Source organism: Pogoniulus pusillus, chromosome 18, assembly GCF_015220805.1.
Source record: "Pogoniulus pusillus isolate bPogPus1 chromosome 18, bPogPus1.pri, whole genome shotgun sequence".
Classification (NCBI taxonomy): domain Eukaryota; kingdom Metazoa; phylum Chordata; class Aves; order Piciformes; family Lybiidae; genus Pogoniulus; species Pogoniulus pusillus.
Window position 1 is genome coordinate 22175145 of NC_087281.1, and position 22549 is coordinate 22197693.

Genomic DNA, 22549 nt, shown 5'->3' on the forward strand with positions numbered 1-22549 from the left:
AATTTCTTCCCCTGTGACATAATACAGAGAAATCTTCTTCCAACAGTATGGTATTTTGAGATTTTGAACAAAATGTGTTACATGAATTCAAATCACCATGTCATTTTTTCCATATATAAAGACTGTAGTGAGGCAGCTTAAAGAAAAAGAACTGTAAGGAGGGAGATAACACAGCTTTTCCTCACATATACTTATTTTCATAACCATTACAAATGCAAATTTAAACATGCATTATATGTTTTCTTTATGTTCCTCTTTAAAAATCTCAGTTGTTTTAAAATTAATTCCTTTCAGATCAAGTTTGCTTTATACATCAACGAAACTACTCTAGACTTTTAAAAAGATGAACAACAATAAACTTAGACCAAAACGCAGAAAGGATATTAAACGCCCATAGAGGAAATACAAACACTACCAGTCACAATCTGAAGGGGTCACTATGATTGGGCAAAAGATAGAGAAGCAGACCTCCGTTGTTATAGGGACTGACAGCTAACTATGCTGACAAAGACCTAGGGATCTTCCAGCAACATCAAACAGAACAGGAGTCAGCAGCATACTCCTGCAGCAAAGGCAACCAAAATACCTGGGGCTGTATTAATGTAGCCACTAGGGTGAGGGAAGTGATTATTCCCTCTGTTTGGTAGTTATGACACTGTATCTTGAGCACTGCATCCAGTATAATTTTTCTTTTACTGGCAACCTTCTAAGTGGAATGCTAAGTACCTAGTACTGACACAGGGTAGCAAGCCCAGGGGTGCCACTAAGATGGTGAAGGCAGTTGGAGCAAACGAGCTACAGGGCGAGTGCTCAGCAACAAGAAGCCAGAGAGGCATCTTAGTGCTGCCTACAACCACTTAATGAGCAGGTGTAGAGAAGACAGGCACACACTTTGCTTAGACTTGTATCACACAGAGAAAATACTCTTTACCAGAATATTGTCTGAGGGTTTACTAGAACTCCTTTGCTGGAAGACACTCAAAACTTGACCAGAAGGCAGCCAGAGTAACCTATCACAAATGGACTCAAGCAGGAAGTTGAACTAGATGATCCTTTAAGTCCTCCAGTCACGACCCTACTTTTACTCATGAGTGACAAGATTAATTCAAGACCCAAAGTCTTGAGTCATTAGTCTTTTTGAAGCAGCTATGAAAATACAGATATTAGTAAGCTGAACAGAGACTCTAAAACACATGGTCTGCGAACTTTTGGGTCCTTTTAATACATATGTCCAATTAAGAACCGTTAATGATAAAAAAAAAGTGTGAAGAACTCAAAAAACCTAAGAGAAAAATCATTCTTAAGGGAAGCAGTATGTATTCTTTCTGGTACCAGGTTATAAGCTTTAATGATGTTTTCCATTCTGCCTATGCAAGCCTTTTTGCTCTCAGTCAACAGAAACTTTAAGTGAATTTACATTAGCTTGCAGGAAAATAGCTAATACATTAGTTTTCTAGAGACTGCCACAGGATGCTTCCTGCATGTCCCACAGATTCTGTTCAGCTAAGTGAATCCTGAACTACCACCGTGGGAATGTTTTCTAGTTTAAAAATGACATAGATACTTCTGAGGATCTTTGAAGCCAAATGGGTTCAACAAATTACTGTAACTGATCAGTAATGCTCATGATCCAAAATGAATCAAGGACTTTCTCTGTTTACTTCTACCCTCAATACACAGCATCACTCTTCCATGCCACAACTAACAGTTTCTCTTGAATCAAATTAAGGTGATTCACAATGGCAGTTGCTTGAAGAAGCTTATTCTTATATACAGTTCACAGGTTGTGAAACAAGTAACTGAAAACCACTGAAAGTCTATCGTTCAAAAAAACCTCCTAATATATTTACACATGGAACTGCACCTTCCATGACAATTTGTTGCTAATGTTAGACTTTTGCTCATCTGCACACAGATGTCATCAATGAAAGTAAAAACAGAGCAGAGTGTGAATTTGAGAACAAACACGTTCCTGTTGGCAGACTAACCTTTTCCCAACACAACCAATAGCTACATCTATCAACCATGAATGAATAAAAAAGTTTAATACTATGAGAGAAGTATCAGAAAAAGATAGTAAAAATATTTTTTGCTTAAAAAAAGAGGAGTAGCTTTGCTGAATTGTTTGGTGAGCAGAACATTGACTGGTGCCATGGTCTAGCCTTGAGCTCTGTGGTAAAGGGTTGGACTTGATGATCTGTGAGGTCTCTTCCAACCCTGATGATACTGTGATACTGTGATATTGAGACACATTCTGTAAATCAGAGACCACACCACACTGAACAATAATTTTGCGTTGAACCATGAGTTTCACACAGCTTCAAATAAGTACAGCATCTTAGGAACTGTTAGCTCACGAGAGCCACAGCTACCATAGCTTGTCTGTTAAAAAAGTTCCATTATTCATCACAGAAAGGTAAGGGTTGGAAGGACCTCTGGAGACCATTTGTCCACCTGCTAACAGGTATGACTAGATCAAGTTGCACAGGAACATGTGCAGACAGGTTTTGAAAGTCTCCAGAGAGGGAGACTCCACGACCTCATGACCTCTCTGAGCTGACAGTTTCAGTGCTCTGTCACCCCCACAGCAAAGTTTTTCCTTAAGTTCAAGTGAAACTGCCTGCATCCTAGATTTGTACTTATTGCCCCTTATCCTATCACTGGAAAGAGCCCAGCCTCATCCTCATGACCTCCACCCTTTAGATATTTATAAGCATTTGGAAGATCCCCTTCTTCATCTTCTCTTTTCTAGACTAAAAACCCCCATGTCTGTCAGCCACTCCTTATTAAGAGAGATGCTCCATTTCCCTAATTATCTTTGCAGCCCTCCACTGGACTCTATTCAGTAGTTGGGGACACGAGACCTGAACATAATACTCATGGAGCTGTCCAGGCCTTGCTGATAGCAGTACAGCCTTCTGGAGTGTCAGCCACTCCTCCTAGTTTTGTATCACCCACAAACATGCTGAGGCTACGCTCTGCTCCTTCAACCACGTTGTTGATGGACATATGTTGAATGAGACTGGACCGGTACTGACCCCTGGGGAGCCCCACTAAGCACAGGCCTCCAACTAGACCTTGCACTGTTGGTCACAACTCTTTATGCTCTGTCCTTTAGCCAATTCTCAATCCACCTCACGGTCCACTCATCTAACCCACACTTCCTAACATTACCTAGGAGAATGTTATGGAAGACAGTGTCAAAACCCTGTAGACAATGTCCACTGCTCTTCCCTCCTCTACCCAGTTGGTCACACTACCATAGAAGGCTCAGATTGGCTGAGCATGAATTGATGCAGATTCTTTTCTCCCTATGCTCAGAAATGATGTCCAGAATGACTTGTTACATCAACATTCTAGGGACAGAGGTGAAGCTGGCTGGCCTGTAGTTTCCTGTGTCCTCTTTCTTGCCCTGTGTGAAGGCTGGAGCAACGCTGGCTTTCCTCCAATCCTCCTGTTCTCCATAACCTTTCAAAAATGGAGAACAGCTTAGCAAGAACCTTAGCCAGCTCAACTATTTTCTATACCTCCTTCTGTGTCCACTTACACTTCAGACTTGCCAGAACAGTCTAAGGAGGAAACAACTACCCATCAAGACATTTAAGCAAGCCTCTTCCTTCTTGCCTTCCCTGTGGGTTTACGAAGAATAATTACGTCAAGGTAAAGTGGATGCTGGCATTCCAGGATGCAGGACATGAACCTCAAAGGACAGAGGTGAAAAGTTTATGAAATGTCTCTCTATGACTAGGAGGCTTAAAGATACATTCCTCTGATAAATGACTTTTCAAAAAAGGGCAACTGAACAGTTCATATTACCCAAACTGCTGACACCCAGTAAGCGTGTCAGCAACTAATTCAGTCTTTATGACTCACATTACATTCTGTCTCAAAGTGGGAGAAAGACAAAACAACTTTCATGTCTCAAATGTGAAATACAGTTTTATCAGAGCCCTTCATTAGTATGAGTCACTGAAAACAACACACTGAAATTCCACTCACAATACTCAAATTCTGTTTGCCTTACTATTAAAGACAATCAGAAGCATAAATGTTGAAGACACTTTGCATTAAAGCAATATACAGAATATTATGTCAAGAGAACTTTAGTCTGCAATTATTTACTGTAGGACTACTCAAAATGTGTGGTGATCACAACAGAGAAGTCAATCAAATAAATCAGTATTTCACAGCATATTCTGAGCATATACTTCTTCTCCTGGTTCAATCCATTAGTTTTCCTTACCCCAGTCTGTTCCATCTCCTGAACTTCGCGATTCCCCATCACCGTCATCTGAGGTAACCAAAAAGTCAAACTCTTTCAAAGCTTCTTCTGTATCTCTGTCCTCACTGCTGTCAGATAGCACCCTTTTCCTTACAATCTGTAAAGTCAGGGAGAGAAAGAAACCTGAACTGAGTTACATGCACATGATTATACTGACATTTACTTTGCAAAACCAAATTCAACTGTGCTTCTCTGGAAAAAAAGCCTTTTTTGATCTCACCTTTGCAATCAGTCTGCACGTGGACCAAAAGACAAATCCAAAACAAAGCAATTAAAAGAACCCCAAACAAACCACAATTAAGATGACCTAATTTGCTTAGATTAGGCAAAAGTCATTCCATCCTGAATACTTCCTCAGATATTAAAAACAGTACTTCCATGTTTAAACTTCATTTTACTTTCAAGTTCCAAAGGAAATTTGATTTATTTAAAAGAGCACAGATTTTGATTTAAAAAAAAGACATCTTTTAATGAAAGAATTCACTGTAAGCTTTCTAGAAATTTACTTTTCACTTAGTTATCAAAGTGGTTTAGATGCTTTGCACTTATCTGACTAACAGGTGAGCTGAAGCCATGATGCATGAAATATATAGCATAAGTGTGACTCTACAGAAAAGGAAAAATCACATGCATCACAGTATTTTGACTTGGAGCTCTGCTAAGAGTCAGTCTGAAAAGACTTCAGTACACAGGCCAATGTTCCATAGCTCATGAAAAAGAATGTTTCTTCTAAATACAGTGAACCAATTTAAACATCTGGAGCAATTCTAAACCTTGAGCTTCATTCCTTTGGTAGGCACACTGAACATACTGTATTACAGATGATTTTACAGACATTGTTGTCCAGAGAAGGGCAACAAAGCTGGTGAGGGGCCTGGAACACAAACCCTATGAGGAGAGGCTGAGGGAGCTGGGAGTGTGCAGCCTGGAGAAGAGGAGGCTCAGGGGTGACCTCATTGCTGTCTACAACTACCTGAAGGGACACTGTAGCCAGGTGGGGGTTGGTCTCTTCTCCCAGGCAACCACCAACAGAACAAGGGGACACAGTCTCAAGTTGTGTCAGGGGAAGTCTAGGCTGGATGTTAGGAGGAAGTTGTTGGCAGAGAGAGTGATTGGCATTGGAATGGGCTGCCCAGGGAGGTGGTGGAGTCACCATCCCTGGAGGTGTTCAAGAAAAGCAATGGTCTAGTTGACTGGCTAGGGCTGGGTGCTAGGTTGGACTGGACGACCTTGGAGGCCTACTCCAACCTGGTTGATTCTATTACTCTATGATTCTATATAGCAAAGTAGAGAGACCATGAGGGAGTTCCAGGCATTTGACTGAATAAGCAAACATGTTTATTAACCACATTTGAATCTTTCCAGTTGTATTTTTGATTCTCTCCACAACCTATTTAAAGGGAAATGTGGTATTTCAGTCTTGTTCTCTACAAGGATAAATTTCTGCAAGTCACTTCAAATATCAATACATTTATTTAAATATTCAAGAACCAATCCATTTTTTACATGGTACCTGACAAAATATCTTCAAACTAAGCTGAAAATTGAAAAAAAGAGACATCAGCTACCTTAAAAACTATATCAAGTATCTATCAAAAATACTCTGCTATATGGAATAGTAGAAAGACAACTTAAAAGATTTTAATCTGTCACTGCAAACTTAAAGCAATAAATATGCCAAAGCTTAAGTTATATGCAGAAACTGAGAAATGCATATCTAGTTCCTCTTAAGCACACATGCCTGAGCAGACCATCATAAAGCTGCACTAATAATTTGCATGTGTACACACACAGAGTCACACACTTTGCATCCAGGCATCTCATTGATCTCACTTTTTTGTTCTTTGTAACTTTTTCTATTATTTTTTCCACTCACTGTTGCACTATCAATGATTGTTTTCTCTCTTCCTTCCATATCTTCTTCATCTTCTTCATCACTAAAGTCTGCAGCTGCATTTTCAAGAAACTTGAAGGTCTCTAGCAGAGAGGCAGAGTCAGTCAATTCAGGTTTCCTAAACAACAACAACAATCACCATAGTGAGTCAAAAGAAATCACAACAAAAATCACTTGTCAAGTCCAGTCTGTTATGTGTTATGATCTCCAACAACACAAGACTGAAATAAACCTACAGCCAAATATAGACTATTACAGATGAAAATGTGTGTGGATTATAAATGTAAACATTATCCATAAGCTCTTTTATTAGAATCAACAACTATTCTTCATCCAGTTGCAATTACCAGGACAGACACTTATTTGAAAGGCATTTTAACACAACATTCATCTGATGTGTACCTAAAAGCAACATCAATACTTATACACCATCACTTGAAAGTTTCAGCAACAAGGACATAAGTTACAGCTACTAAATTGGCCTCCCACCTCTACATCAGGGTATAGCAAAACTTTGTTGCTGTTATCTGGTGTTTCTCACCTTGCTGGGAAACATTAAACTCTAGACCCATAATTCATTAACTTTTGAGACAGGATAAATTTGCCACTACAAAAAATATAATAGTAAATACATTTAATGGGTATATAATGCTTATGTAGCTGTTCACATGAAGCAAATAAGGAAATGGATGAGGATTAGGTAAAATTATGGCTGCACTGGCAGTGCCTCAGAACAGGAAGCTTAAAGGTTTTCATATTAACAACTGAAAGGAAGAATCCAAGAAACAGGCTGTAATCATTATTAAAACTCTGGTGAAAGCACAATTAAAGTAATCCTAGAATTAACAACAGGTACCATTTTTTCTATGCAGAATATCCACTCCTCCACTAATCCCTCAAAGATAAAGTGGTAAAAAAAAAACCCCAAACCACCCCAAAAAACCAAACCAACCAAACAAAACCACTAAAAACTTTGACATTCTTTACATGACTTTACAGCAGTAGGGACAAACTTGATTATTTCCTTACCTTTAATCAGTAGTCTGTTTTTCATAGTTCATCACTAAATGCACGTCATCTTGATTGTCACAACCACTGAAACAACAGAAGTCTCCCTCTCTTTCCAGAATTGCAGCTCTAGGTTGCCTTGTACAGTCACCCTTACCACCACCTCATGCCTTCCCATTGCACAGTTTTGCTTCTGCTGTGATTGATTTCTAAAGGTTCAATCAACTAGCATGTCTGTACAGTAAAGCCTTTTAAACTCGCTGTGGTGTAAACACCTGATTATCCACCCACCCATCCATCACCCACTTATTCCAGTGTTTCTTCATAAGACTTCTCACACTTATTGTAGCACATCTGAGGGTAAAATAATTGCTGTGTAAGAAGGTGTGATAAATAGCATGCATCCTTCTTTACAGTCTCTGTCCAAGCAGTTCTGTGCTTACATGACGACAATTAGCAGGAGTGACTGCTTCACAGCCCCTGTATGTCCACACCTCGTGAAGACAATTTGCTATTCTACCCTTTTTTTTCCCATTTACTCAACTTTACAGGACAAAAACACCAATGAAGGTTTTCCTTGCCACTAGAAATGCCACATATACAGTACCACAATAAACCATAACATAGGGTATGTTTTCACATCCACTGTTTTTACTGAGAATATTCCTTCCACTTTGATCTTAGACAGAAACAAACTTCAAATACTTCTCCAATTTGCCTTGATTCCCACACTATTTAAACCCTCTTGTTTCTAAGACAGATGTGAAAGCACTCTGTAATATTATTCTTAAGTAATCACTACTTCAGCAGATAATACTTCATGTGTCCATAGGAATAACATATGTTTCCACAGAAATCTTATGTTACTGCTATTTTCTCATTTCCAACATAGAATCATAGAAACAACCAGGTTGGAAGAGACCTCCAAGATCATCCAGTCCAACCTAGCACCCAGCCCTAGCCAGTCAACCAGATCATGGCACTAAGTGCCTCATCCAGGCTTTGCTTCAACACCTCCAGGGACGGTAACTCCACCACCTCCCTGGGCAGCCCATTCCAAAGGCAAATCACTCTCCCTGGGAAGATCACCATCAAATATCAATCAGACAAAACTTCTAATGTTCCCCAATTAACTAACTTCTTGACTTTCAGTAGATTTTGTCAAATTTCATTAGACTAAAACATATGACTACAACTGTATTTCTGTAGGGTTTTATTTGTTTGTTTCTTTCTGGAGTTTTGCTTGGGGATTTTGCTGTTGTTTTTCCTCTCTGCATTTCACTGTGTAAAATCTGCCATGTAAAAACATTGTGGCTGCTGATCTGTATTAGCATATATCAGACATGCTACAGTAAACATACATGGAACAAATACAGAATTTTCATCAATACAACTTGTTACCAAGAGACAGATATCCTTCTATAGGTAGAAGTATTTGTAGTAATTCATATTTGGATTTGATTCTGTACTCATCTGATCTTAAATTGGGCTCTCCCACACTGCAGTTTTAAGTGACCACCAAAAGAGAAAGTTCCACATTTACTTAAGTAACTGGCCAGCACCAGAATGAGAGGACACAGCCTCAGGCTGCACCAGGGGAAATTTAGGCTGGAGGTGAGGAGAAAGTTCTTCACTGAGAGAGTCATTGGACACTGGAATGGGCTGCCCGGGGAGGTGGTGGAGTCGCCGTCCCTGGAGCTGTTCAAAGCAGGATTGGACGTGGCACTTGGTGCCATGGTCTAGCCTTGAGCTCTGTGGTAAAGGGTTGGACTTGATGATCTGTGAGGTCTCTTCCAACCCTGATGATACTGTGATTAATTACGACACATTTCAGTGGGCAGGATCTACACATAATCAGAATTGTCTATAGAACTATTTTGCTTGGAAGAGACCTTCAAGATTATCATCAGGTCTGTTCATTAATAATATATTCTTCATTTACACAAGAGAGTAAAAGGCATCTCATACACTGAAAACCTAAATAGTTTATCATGTGTCTCAAAACTCCTGCACAGTACCAAAAGGTACCAAGTCAGCATAGCATCACAGGAGATTATTTGTGCTAAGGTTCAACTTCCAGGAAAGAATTAATAAGAACCAAAAAAGAACACAGAAGTAACAGAATATATAAACTACTTAATGGCTCTACAGGGAACAGAAGCTTCAAGCTGACAGGTTGATTTGCTGCTTTATACTCTGATACACTTTGGCGGTCAAATCAAAAGTGACTCTGTAATTTAGCAATTTTTCATCCTTTAGCAGCACAGAAACATAAGATATTTTAGAAACTGCTGGCAGCAAGAACACTTAGAAATATTGTAACATATATTTAAGAAAATGTTTGGCCTTGGATGATTTCTGTTACATGTTTTGGCAATTTGAAGCTTGCTTGTTACGTTCTTTTCCATTTATTGACTGTGCTTCTCTTCTCAGGTCATTAACAAAACAACATAAAAAAGAAGTGGCAAAAAGATATTCAGAGATAGGAGTAGTATAATAAATTGCTTTGAATTCCATTTTAGTAAAAGAAACATAACTCAGCATTTCCAAGGACTTTTGCAGTCACCAATGATCTAGAAAAATGGACCTCCAAAGGCGGGAGCTGATACATGAGTATGAGACAAGACTGAGGACTTGCTGCAAATAAGGAGAGAACAAAAAACCCAAAAAGGACAATCACCCTTTACTGGACTGTCCTGAATCAAATTAAGGGAGAACATAATTTTAACAGTTCAAGAACTTAGGTGTTGCTTTTTTCTTTCATAGTGCTCAGAAAAAAACCTGATGTGGAAGAATAAGCTAGAAGCCCCTGACAGGCAAAAGCAGCTACTGAAGCAGACAAAGTAGGAGCAGAGCAAGTCAATTTTGTCAGGACTTCCCTGACCCTGTGCTCCTCAGCCACTTGTTCTGAACCTCTTTCCTACTCAGCTGTGCTCTATGACATCATCCTTACATGGTTTTCTCTCCAGTACTAAACCTTGCCTTCTATCCTTAAGTTTCCTAAAGAAACTTAATAAATAGTTTTACCCATACAGCATCTTCTATCAGTTACTGTTAACTTTTGGATTACATCCTCCTCTCCACTGACTTGTCCAATCAGACAGGAAAGTCTTTGGGGCAAAGAGACTACCTGCTAGTCATGTCTGTAATTGATTAGGCACAACTGCTTGTCATAAGCATAACAAATACAGCAGGTAGTGCCAGGAAGTAAAGCATAGCTACACTAATGCTGCTGAGCTTTTCTATCTTGCTACTAAGAAGCATCACACAGATTTTGTGACCGTTACTCTTGACACAGGCAATATCTAAGCCACCAAAAAAGGGCATTTTTTCCTGTTTAAAACAAACAAATGGGCTCAAGACAAGTATTTTGTGTAAAAATGGCCCTGACACCAGAATATTAAGAGCTTTTCAGAATGTTCAATTAGCTCTCAACGTTTACTATTCACACTTTAGTCTAACATTGAACATTTCTATCATCTTCTCCTTCATTCATAGTAACTCTTGGGAGTCTGTGGTCACATCCAGGGAGGCTCTCATAAACTCCTTCCATAAACTACCCAGCCACAAGGCTATTTAGCTGCCTTGGTCCTAGTCACTCCCCCAAAGGAAAAAGTAGAGGCTTTTTTTGTTTCTTTGTCATATCCAATACATACACAAGTTATCTTAAACAAAACCAGGTTTTATTGATAAATTTGGAAGCAGGAAGAAATACCACAGTAAAGTTAAACAAACACAAGTTCAGTTTAGGCTGAAAAATGTTTCTGGCACCTGTACAGGAAAAACCTGTTGTAACCCATCCTTTAGAGAGCCATTTCTTGAGCTCAGTTTCATCCTACTATCAAAACTGCAAGGACACAAATGTTACCAATTTCCCATAAAATTCAGTTATTTCATGTTCTAACAAAACCTTCTCAATGTGGATAATTCATTTTTTTCCAAACTGGATGCAGTAAATAAATGCATGCAAACTGAAATATATTCCTTTCTATGAAGATTGCCTTTAAGAACAGCTTATTAAATCTTCAGTACTGTGCAAAGTTTTCCATAATGCAGCTCAGAAACATATCAAATTTTTAACTTTCAAAACTATGAACAACTGAAAATTCATCAAAATTTATGCCCAGGGAACACGGGGCAAACTACAACACTGTCACCACCTTTAAAAACACCTACGAATTCACACCACACAATGCAAGAATCAGTGCAATACATACTACAACTGCTAAGCAGCACTTACAAAATGGTTTGGATGCAAATTATAGCCACCTTTTTGAAGGAAAGGTCAATTTTGTTGTCAAATGCAGTCAGATAACTATGTCAAATAAGCTTTTTAAAGGACAAACAAACAGCAACAGGGAAAAAAACCCTCAATGTTTGAAGAACTAATGTTTATAAGCTTTTTATCCATTGGCCTCCACCCTGCTTCTCTCTCTCTCTCTCACTACAAAACCTCTCTGTCTCTTCTTCCCCATTCCTTCTGTACCATGAGCCTAATATGAAATTTTCAAGAAGCATCTTTCAAATCCTTAAGTCACAGATCTGTACCAATGAAATTAAGAGTGGTCCATTGATACTACTTTCTTCGTGCAAAACTACAATGTAATTTTTTTTCCCTTTAAAGTCTGACATCAAAAGTATCTTTGAAATGCCTCTTAAGTCAATGCAAGATGGAGATAAGGAGAAACAGGATAAAGGTGGAAAAGAGCACCAGTAGAGGGAATAAGGCAAATAGATATTGGGGTTTTTTTTGGGGGGTAATTCAATATTTAATCTTGCATATCACTTTGGAAATATTTTTTTTCATTGCAGATACTACCTCAGGTTGTTATATTCACAGATTATTTTCCCAAATAAACCATTTTATAAGCTAGCCAGCACACCACACTCATCAGCCAATATGCAGCATTTGCATTACATGGGTCAGTGTTAATAGAATTTAGAGATGCAAAAGAGTTATTTGACGCCTTCTGGTATAGAAAGACATTGATTCACTGGAGTGTCAGTTGGAATGATTTCTTGTACATCAGAAAGCTAAGGTCTTTAAAATGTTTAATTTTAATATCTGAAGAGATCCTTGGTTTTGCTCTCAAATATTGAGGTTTGATGTCTTTTTGTAAAGTATAGATAGTAGAAACCACATGTGGTTCAATAGAATAAAAAGGCAGTAAATCAGCTTCAAAGAGAGACTGATGTATCACTCAGAATAATTCTTCTTTTACAAGTCTTTAGTGCCTAAACATAGCTCTAGTGATAAAATCTTCAGGAAGAACTCAGGTAATTAAACCATATTGTTTGTATATATACACATGCCCATATATATGTAAGTGTATATACATATGTTCAGTATACCTTTGTTCCTTTCCAGTTCTATTGCTGTATGAAATTTGCTACCACTCCTATCAAATGGTAGTCAAATACACACCTTCAAAAAGGTAATTTGACTGTCAGTCAGAAAAACGAAGCTATCAAAAAATGAGGTAAGAAGTGAACTGAAGATACTCAAATGCTCTCATGTTTTCATGGCTACAGGTGACATTTGCAGGCAGCTTTTGTTTGTGTTTCCATTTGGGTTTGGAAAAGTATATGTTTCTCTCACTGTAGGTGTTAAGAATTTCAATTGTTATTATAAAGTTATTATTTTTAGTATCTATCTATTTTTGAGTCCAGTCATGCCAAGTGGTACTTATCTTTTGTAATGCAAGTGAACTGATTGAAGAAAATGAAAACAGATTCTCTTTTAAATTCCATTAAGTGGAAACAGGACTATATCTATCTTGGGTTATCATAACAATATTTCATTTATGGAATCAAAATCTTGCAGGGTGCATTCAAAATCCACATGGTGTCTTGAGTGCTAAAGTTTTCAAGAGGATCTGTACATTAGCAAATAAATAGGCAGTGTAAGAATACGAGCTTGGCCATAGATGTAGCAGCTAGTAACATATAAAGACTGGTGCTACTTCACCCAATACTCAGACGAGAAACTGATTTGGTTTCAAAAGACTTTCAAGACAACAGTAGTTTGTTTATCACTGTACCATAAGAATAAAAACAAGAGGTGGAGGGAGTTCTCTGATATAATTATAACCCCCTAAGACACACAAAATTAAGCTGAGGGATATGAGAGATCAGGTGGCAATTCTCTGAAATAACTGGAGCCTAGCAGAAATCAAGATATAGCTGATAAAAAGACAAGTTCTGGTAAAAAAAGGTTAACTCAGAAAGTATTTTAAAAGGTGTAGTAAGCTGAGCAGAGCTCTTCACCCACTACCAAGAATAAGGTACACATCTCTGGGGTCAAATGAAAAATGCCAGGGCTTAAGTTTGCAACAGATGTGTTTTTTTTGTTTTGTTTACAAAAAAAGAGGTAGATGAGAAATATTGCTAAAGGAGGTTGAGAAGCAACAACAAGCACTGTACACAGGTTAACAGGCTTACATAAAACCTGTGCTAAAATCAGACTATGTTGAGCATGTCAGCTCCTCTGTTCTCCTACTGGAATTTTTCTCAGTATCGATTTGGTTTGTTCTCCACCACTTTCATTTCATTGGGAAGTACTGGTTGATTACCAATAAACAGCCAAAACATAAAGGAAGCTTTGCTTCCTGTCTTCCTTACTCTCCCTCTCCTCTCAATGAGACAACCATATGGCAGCATGAAAGTATCAAATACCTTTTCCTTTTTTAACTTGCAGTTATCATAAGCAGTCAGTTGAACAGAAGACAGTTCTGCCAACCAGCTCTTTCTGCAATTCACATTGCTATATTGAGCAATCTGAGGAAATGTAAAGTTAATATGCCTTCCATTTTTGAGTTCTTGAAACGCACCATTTATATTAACTTTTGTTCTGTTTTCACCATGATGTTTTCTCTTCTATTGTACAAAACCTTCATCACATTTGTCTGCATTCTTCCCAAACTCTTATTGCATTGTCTTCATTGTATCTTACCTGCAAGCTTTCTCTTTACTCAATCCTCATACTCCACCTTCTCATATTCTTCCTTCCATGTAAGCATTTTCCTAATAATCAAACTTAGAATTCACAGTCTCATCTGGGTCCACAATATTATGCAGTTCTTCCAAGATCAAACTAATCTAAACTTCTATGAGCTGCATTTTCTCGCTTTAACAGAGGTATTCTTTGCAAGACTAATTTCTATGCATTACATTTTTGTCTAGTACTCTGCTCTTCAAATGTAACCAAACCATCTTTAGGCTGACCACTAGCCTCAGACTTGCTAGTTTTGTCTGACATCCATCAAATGCTTTGAACCACAAAATTTGACAAAATGCTTTTACCTGAGCAGTTCAGAGGCTTTCACATACACTTTCTCTGTATCCTTACAGCCACACAACATCTTTCTTCTGCATTTAACTTACAAATATCCCAATGTTCAGTAGTCCTGGCAAGCACATATGTGCCTTAAGCTTCCTGAGACTGCACTAAGGTTTGCACTGATTCTTATCCTTACCACCTCTTACTATAATTTTCCTCCTCTACCACTACCAAACTGTAGGTAATTGTTCATCACACTCCCTTCAACCATACCAGCTTGCTGTGGCCCAAATGCTCTTGGGACATTTTACATGCATGCTAGGAATAACAAGAAGTTCCTGAAAGAGTGCCAACTTTTTTGCTCTCCCAATAAGACTTCCAGCTGTGGTGCGGTTGCATTAGTGCCCCTACCTTGACTGTGAGATAGGATTTAGCCCAGTCATCTAAATTTTTCCCAGTTCTGCCCACTGGGTAGGAAAGTGTTGAACTAAGTTCTCAAACTCTCAGTAAGAATTCCAAATGGGATCAGGAGAGAAGATCTAATCTTCATCCCTTAATGCTAAAACATGAACAGAAGAGCTTCTTTTTGAGCAGTATTAGCATCTAGTAAGTAACGCTGTCAACAGATGAGTCAGGTACGTATAAGCTAATAAAAACCATCTCATTTCTTATTTCCCATCTGCCACAGAATTGCACTTTGAAATCTGAGGCAAGCAATGAAGCAGTTGGGAGGGGGCGAACAGTGCCACAGAAACTGCAAAGTGTCTAATTTTACAGTACCTAGTAGCAGGAGATGAAATAGCTACTACACAACAGGAAGTGCATGCCAGGAAGACAGCCACTGAATGCTTCCTGCATGGGAAACTGAGCGCTGGTCCAAAAATGTATTTGAAAGATCCAGAAGAATCACAGCACTGGAAACTAATCCTGTGCTCAGACTGACCACAGAATTTTAGTAAAATCCCAACTTTTTCTTCTCTGTGAGGAAGACCTCAGCAGATATCCTCAGTCTCAAGAGCACCCATTAAGACTGATAAAACAACGTACAACTAAATCCCGGGAAAATTACACCACTGTAAAACCTCACAATCACTTCTCATACACCATGTACCAAAACACTCCACCCTAAGCTTTCTAACACGGATTGCCATCTTCTACATCACAAGTGAGATGAAAACAGTTTCTCTAAGTATGTAGCCTGACTAGCCTTGCAGCTGTCAAGCTTGCTGAGCCACAATGAAAGGGATTTCATTCTTTATCAGGGAATATCCTCAGCCACTCTGGTATACCACAAAGTGTTAAGGCTAATAACAGATCTACACAGAACACAAGTAGATTGGAAAGAAATGGAAATGTATCAAAAAATGCTATATCAAACTCACTGTTCAACCATTTCATTTACATTTACAATGTAAATATACATAACTATATCTATCTGCTTCAAAACTGAAGTAAACATTTATTAAAGTGTAAAAAGTTTTATTTACCCACACACTTCCCCTAAGAAGTGGCCCTCTTCACTAGAAATCAAATTGTTATTGTATTCTATCAAGCATTCCTTGTTCATCAAAAAACACAGCTGCTGCACATAAAGGACTGTCAACTGCATAACAGCACAATATATTTTAGTAGCTTGTGGGTTTTCTCATACATTCAAATTTTCCACCTCACAGCATTAACTCTAATTACGTAACAACCCCAGACCTTATGTAACTTGTTGGCTTGAAGTTGGCAACAGCTATCTGCTGCGTATAATAAAATTTTACAAATGCTTTTTGAAGGCCAAAATGTGTCATACAACATTATTTAGCCCTTAGAAATTAAAAAGGTCTTCTTGTTTTTTGCCACATCAGTACAGGAAAGGCAAAAGAGGAAAAACGTTTGAGGAAAGCCATGTATGCTGACACAGCGCAAACTACAAGGAGCAGCTACCTCAAGGATTGTTCAGCCATACAATTCTGCATTGTTTTCCAAGTTTTTCAGCTAAAACGTTTTAAACAAGAACAAACAGATAATTTTTGCGAAGCCCTGACACTTCAGTTTCAGATATAATTTATGGTATTGGTTGGCAGTTGTTTATTTGTTTAAAAACACACAACACCACTATATGGTAAAAAAGAACAAAATGGAAAAAGGTTTTCAACATTACTTAAAAGTTAGAGTAAGCACAACAAGCTTTTAGTCTCCTTCACTGACATTTCAGGGTATTAGAAATATTGAAGGAGAGAAACCTTACATTCCAGTCACATTTACATATGCATTACCTAGCAGTGGGGAAAAAAGTACTTTAAGGACTCAGAATGTAACCAGTGCCTTTGTTTTTCAGATCCAGTTAAAAAATCCTGTCTCTTATATAGACAGTCATGTAATAGTCAGTGCAGATCAGAAGAGCAAAGTTTGTAATTGATATAGTTCTGGCAATACAAATAATCCGTTAACTCGAAGCAATGCTGGCATCTAACCACCTAGCAATAGCATCTCAAAGAGGCTTGATTTGATTTTGTGCTGCCATCCAACTGAAAAATAAAACAAATGTGTTTTTAAGCTGTAAACCTTAAGAGATACCTGCATTCTTTCTTCTTAATGTAAGAAGATGTGTTAGAATTGCTCTCATCTCAAAACAATCCTGAGATCTTCTCTGTTAACAACAATTTGTTCTACACCATTAAGTGCATTTGTATAGAAAAACAGCGATGCTGTCCTGATGCTTACCCAATCATTATGTTTTCTTTCATCTGTCCCTCTGTGCCATTTACCATTGGCTCTTGACTTCTGTTTTCCTTCTCTGAAGCATCACTTGAGAGGCCCAGTAGAGCTCGCACTCGTTTTGACTTCACATCCAATATCGTGTCGGTGTATCCCACCTCTTGTAGATACCTGTAGGGACAGAACTCATGCTAATCTTCCACACACATCTCACTTATTCCAAACACTAAATACAAACTCCTCCCTAAGCTCATCTTCAGCCCTTTAGCTTAGGGAAGTATGATGCTAATGAAACATGCTTATAAATCATCCTGTACCAGCTGCAGAGGGCTCGTCTCTTGCAGTACCAGCCTCTACAGTCACTGAGGGAAAAAAAAATCAAAGAGCCTAGCAGTCAGAGGTTATACAATACGTTATTCATTCATTTAAATGGATGGAACAGCACTTTCCATTAAAATAGTTACAACCAGCATACAAAAAAAGTCACCACAGTTGCCTGTACTAACATGGTAATTTTATTCTTCAACACATGGAATCTATGCATGAAACCCCACAGGAAGCATCAGATATGATCTTTATGCAAGCATTTTTCAGAGCCTAGAAAATGGAGGACATAAAACCAAATTCTTTGTCTGCAGTTACTAGTAAGAGCTGTTATTTACAACACACTAGGTTTGATAAAATCTTTGTCTTGCCTTTTACTTACTCTCCAACAGATAGGCAAAATATTATTATGCCTTGTATATATGGGCTAAAATTCTGCACTAGCCTGTATGAAAAACCTCAGCATCTTAAGTCAGATCTTTCATCAATATGCCATATTGCCTTTGGGGAAAAGAGGTTTAAAAAAAAAAAAAAGTTAAAATTGGTCTCTTGCCATTTACTCCAGAATATGGATTTAGAATTACTGTCTTCTCAGAAGTGCTGGACTGATTGAATAGTCAGTGTTCTAGAGAACTCTATAGAAGAAAAGTGCTGTTTCACAGTAACAGCTGCTATAAACCCAAGACATGCACTTCTCATGCAAGAACATTCTCCTTCAGTTATTCAACAATATCCTCCACAACACATTACGAGAGAAATAGCAGTGGTTTGATTTTCATATAGCCAACAAGAAACCTACACAAAGCAGTCAATAATATGTTCTCCGAATTCAGTACCGTGCCACTTAATTATGAATTGCACTGAGAAGTAACAATGTGTCTTCAAAAACATCACCAATCCAAATCTGTAATGCTTTACACTTATTCAACACACATGCAAAGATCTGGATGAGGCATTTAGTGCCATGGTCTAGATGACTGGCTAGGGCTGGGTGACAGGTTGGACTGGATCATCCTGGAGGTCTCTTCCAACCTGGTTGATTCTATGATTAGCACGTACAAGTTATCCAACAGACAAATATAACTCGTATAAAAATGTCCTGGGAAAAAGGTCCTTTAACATAAGTGTCAGATTGTCCTCTTGCTGTCTCACAGAGGATAAAATGAGAGTAACACCTCAAAAAAACCCTCAAGAAAACAGTAAGCAAAAGTTCTCCTAGCTGACTAGAAAAGCTCTTAACCTACCAGCACATGGAAAGAAGCAAATGCATGACAAAATACAGAGAGGCTTTGATGAGGTCTTTCACAGATTTCTTTGATTTAAACCAATGATTGGAACCAAGGAAAAAAAAAAAAACCACCAACCCACCAGACACAAAAATGTATCAAATACATTGGAAATTTACTATCTCATTATGGCCACAATTTAAAAACTCATTTAGATTAACAGACATTTACTTCACTAAGATGAAATGAGAATTAGAAAACTTCTAGTGTAACCATGTGGGGATCAGTTTTTTCTGCACCTTGATGAGGCTAAAAGCTACCCATTCCCAACACCAGTTATTTTACATAGTCCTCCACAGAATTATTGGTACATGTACTGTTTTTTAATTGCAAAAAGAACTGTAAAGTATCATGACCTACTGTTCTCCCATGCAGACTATTTTATCACATGCAGTGAAAGGAAAGCAAATACTAGGTGTTTGTGACTTGGCAAGGCCAAAAGTTCTGAAATACTAAAAATTTTCAAAAGCCTAGGAAAAGTAGGGTGGAAACTGAGCAAACTTCATAGAATTATTTTCATTGGAAGAGATCTTTAAGATTATCAAGTCCAACCATTAATCCAGCATTTTCAAGTCAAAACTAAACCAAGCATGCTAGCTCCTAATGAAAGAAAAACTAACAGAATAAAATCAAATGCCTCTATCATCACATTTCATTACCAGATTCTTTCCCTTGAACTTATTATTTGAGTCTTCTTTTTGAATACTTACTGTCTTAGCAGCTGCCGTCCTTGTTTCCATATTAGCTGACTGTTCTGTTGTGGTTGAATTTCTGTCTCGTTCCCTTCATCTGGAAAAGATTGTTTCATTGTGAACATATTTTTGCCTTGAATATGAACTCTTAAAAAAGATGTCCATCAATGTCAAGAGACAAGTATGACTTGTCTTTAAATGGTTTATCAACAAAACAAAAAGAACTGCAAAGTGCCAAAAATCAATGAAGAGAGAACACAAAGCACACAGCAGGTAATGATAGTATACATACACATAAAGACTGTCAGGTACATTGTAATGTATGATAGCAAGTTCCAGCAGTCATCAGTGTATTCCCTTCTGTCTCACATCCTCAACCCCATCTTTCTCCTTTTTCTTTAAGGGCATATAATTACATCAACAATTTTTGCATTAACTTTTCATTATAATTACTGCTTACAATTTAAGACAGAAAATACAAACATCTTTAACTGCTATCAGTATCAAATGCAACTGCAGCACGACATCTATTTACAACTCCTGCCAAAACAATTTCCTTAATACATGACCATAAAACCAATAGACTACTCACATCAACTTCAAACTCATTCATATTTGTAGTTTTGTGGAAGGAAAAAAAACAAAGGAATTATTTGTTGTTTTTTTTAACCTGAAAACCTGTTGGAAAATGTTTACCTCATTTTCCACAATCAAAAAATTTTATCCAAACAATACTACTCCAGAAAAACCTACACCAAAAAAACATAATTGTGGCTATTGTACTGAATATAGGTGAATGCTGGCAAACAACAGTCACATATTTATTTCATCTGTGGCTTCATACCATATAATGGTGGGTTTTATTCCCCCAAATGCATAAACATAGGCTTCCCAAGGTAAAAGAACTTGGTTTATTATCTATGAAAGTCTCTGCATAACTTGAAATTCTTGTGGTCCAAACACTGAAGGATGAACAATCTTCTTGTGTATATGAAAATTAAAAACCAGAAAAACCTGTGGTATAATCCTATGAGTAACAGTAAGTGATGTGAGGAAAGCTACTGTCCTCACTGGGAAGTCACTTACCTTCAAGTAACTGAACTAACATTACACAAAAACTACCCACACCACACCCCCAAAGAAGCTATAGAAGAGAAACCAGAATTCACATGCAAGGAAAGCCATTTGAATTATATTAATCTGAAACTCACAAATCCATTTAAGAGCAACCATGGGAAATAGTCAATTGCACAATGATTTTCTGATGAGCTGAGGTCAACTACCAAAGCTCAGTCTGTACTAACCAAAACATGACTGGGATAAATTTGCCTGAAAAACACTTTTGAAGACCCCTACTTTCAAAGGCACTGTTCATTTTATCTACAGGTAAGAGCCCACTTTTGCTTAGGTCTCCTCAAAACTGATGACCACTAGCAATAACAGCAGTTTACAAGTAAGAATGAAGGAACTTCCATTATAAATAAATATCAGAGAGAACTACTAGGAACACTTTCATTTTTTTTGTTGACTGGGCAGGGAAAACAAGAGGCAAGGGAGGGAAAGACATGGACCTACAGTTATCCATCAAAGACAAATACAAATGAACATGATAAAGTTTTTATTTTAACTGTTTCTTTAATCATCCCAGAATTGATACAGGAAAAAAAAGCATACATTTCTGACAGCTACATACATAGAATGCAATGTCCTATATCAAGATAGTGACATCTTAACAAAGCTAATTCCACTAACATTCACTTTGTAGAAGTAATGCAATTGCTAGGGCTCTGCTGGGCAAGTCAGACCTCACACTACATTCCTCAGCTAGAAACCGGAGCAACATGCTGTAGCTGCCTACTAAGAAATTGCAAAAACCAAGGCTGCATAAGGTCTTGGTATGACCAGGACAAAGTTTTCTAGTGGTCCAGATAAAGACTGTGGTCTTCCACTTATTAACACCAAATTAAACTATTTCTTCAGCTTGGCAATAATGTGAAATTAAATTTCTCAAAAACTACATTCTATCCTGGACCAAAAAAAACCAAACTTTTTTTTTTTAATGATTTCCTAAATCCACTAAAGTAAGAATTAACCATGATAGTAAAACAAACCATCCCTTCCACAAATCAAGTGACAGAGCTGTAGTCTGCATACTTTCTGCATTCTTCCTTCATGTACAGGCAGTTCTAGTTTTCTAACTGCAATACAATTACTGGGGAACTGACTCACAAAAATCATCACCTATTACTTCTTTTAATAGTTTGACTTATAAACAGATCTCCATAGCCCTTTTATTTATTTTTCTGAGGAAAGAATGGGAAGACAGAGAGGGGTGAAAGGAAATAACTTCAATTCTGAATTCTTCAAGTTCAGTACTTAAAACTAGTTGTGTGAAGCAGAAGCAGCAAGAAAGCCCAAGGTAAAAAACTGTCACCTCACAGCAGTGTGCTGAAGGTAGCTGTATGCTTTCCAATGATCATTGGAATTCTGCAAATTTCTGACTCTCAAAATCCCACTTATGGCTAACACATACTTATTTGTCTCCTAAAATACTATGCAGGTAATTGAACAAAAAAATATCTACTGTATATTTAATGTACTTTGCCATTACTATTTTACTCAGAAAAAATATTCAAAGATAAAAATCTCTCTCTAGCTATGCATCCAGTATCTCCCTGCTCCAAAACATCCACACACATCACTGAGAAAAGATCTCTCCAGCTCACCTTTGGGTTTTTTAAAACCTAAACTTATGTGATTTATTAATAGACTGTTTCAGAGCATTAGGATATATTTTTAATTTTACAAGAGTAAAATAGAGTCTCCATTAATTATCTCTATTCCCACTGCTTCCACTAGGTGATTTATTTTATCAACACTATCGTTTCAGCATTTATGCAAATCACAGTTAAGCTTTTATGACAGTAATTAACATCTTTTTAATACATTCTTACCAGAATCATAGTTTGGTGGCTTCATATCTCCCTGATTCAATTCTGTGCCATATTTTAATTTGTGATATTTAGCTCTGGAAAAAAAAATAACAAAATTATCACATTTAAAGGGTGTATCAGAACA

The 22549-nt window shown here is 37.6% G+C and overlaps 1 protein-coding gene across 3 annotated transcripts in view; it reads right to left on the reverse strand.

Annotated features, from left to right (window-relative positions):
• Positions 1–22549, reverse strand: part of STRN (striatin) — a 78091-nt gene that overhangs the window by 31904 nt on the left and 23638 nt on the right. For all 3 annotated transcript variants that reach the window (XM_064158716.1, XM_064158717.1, XM_064158718.1), the window contains exons 3-7: positions 22426–22499; positions 19490–19568; positions 17176–17340; positions 6159–6294; positions 4244–4379 (exon numbers count right to left, since the gene is read on the reverse strand). In XM_064158716.1, coding sequence (XP_064014786.1) covers positions 4244–4379; positions 6159–6294; positions 17176–17340; positions 19490–19568; positions 22426–22499 — 590 coding nt within the window. The remainder of the gene's footprint in view (positions 1–4243; positions 4380–6158; positions 6295–17175; positions 17341–19489; positions 19569–22425; positions 22500–22549) is intronic.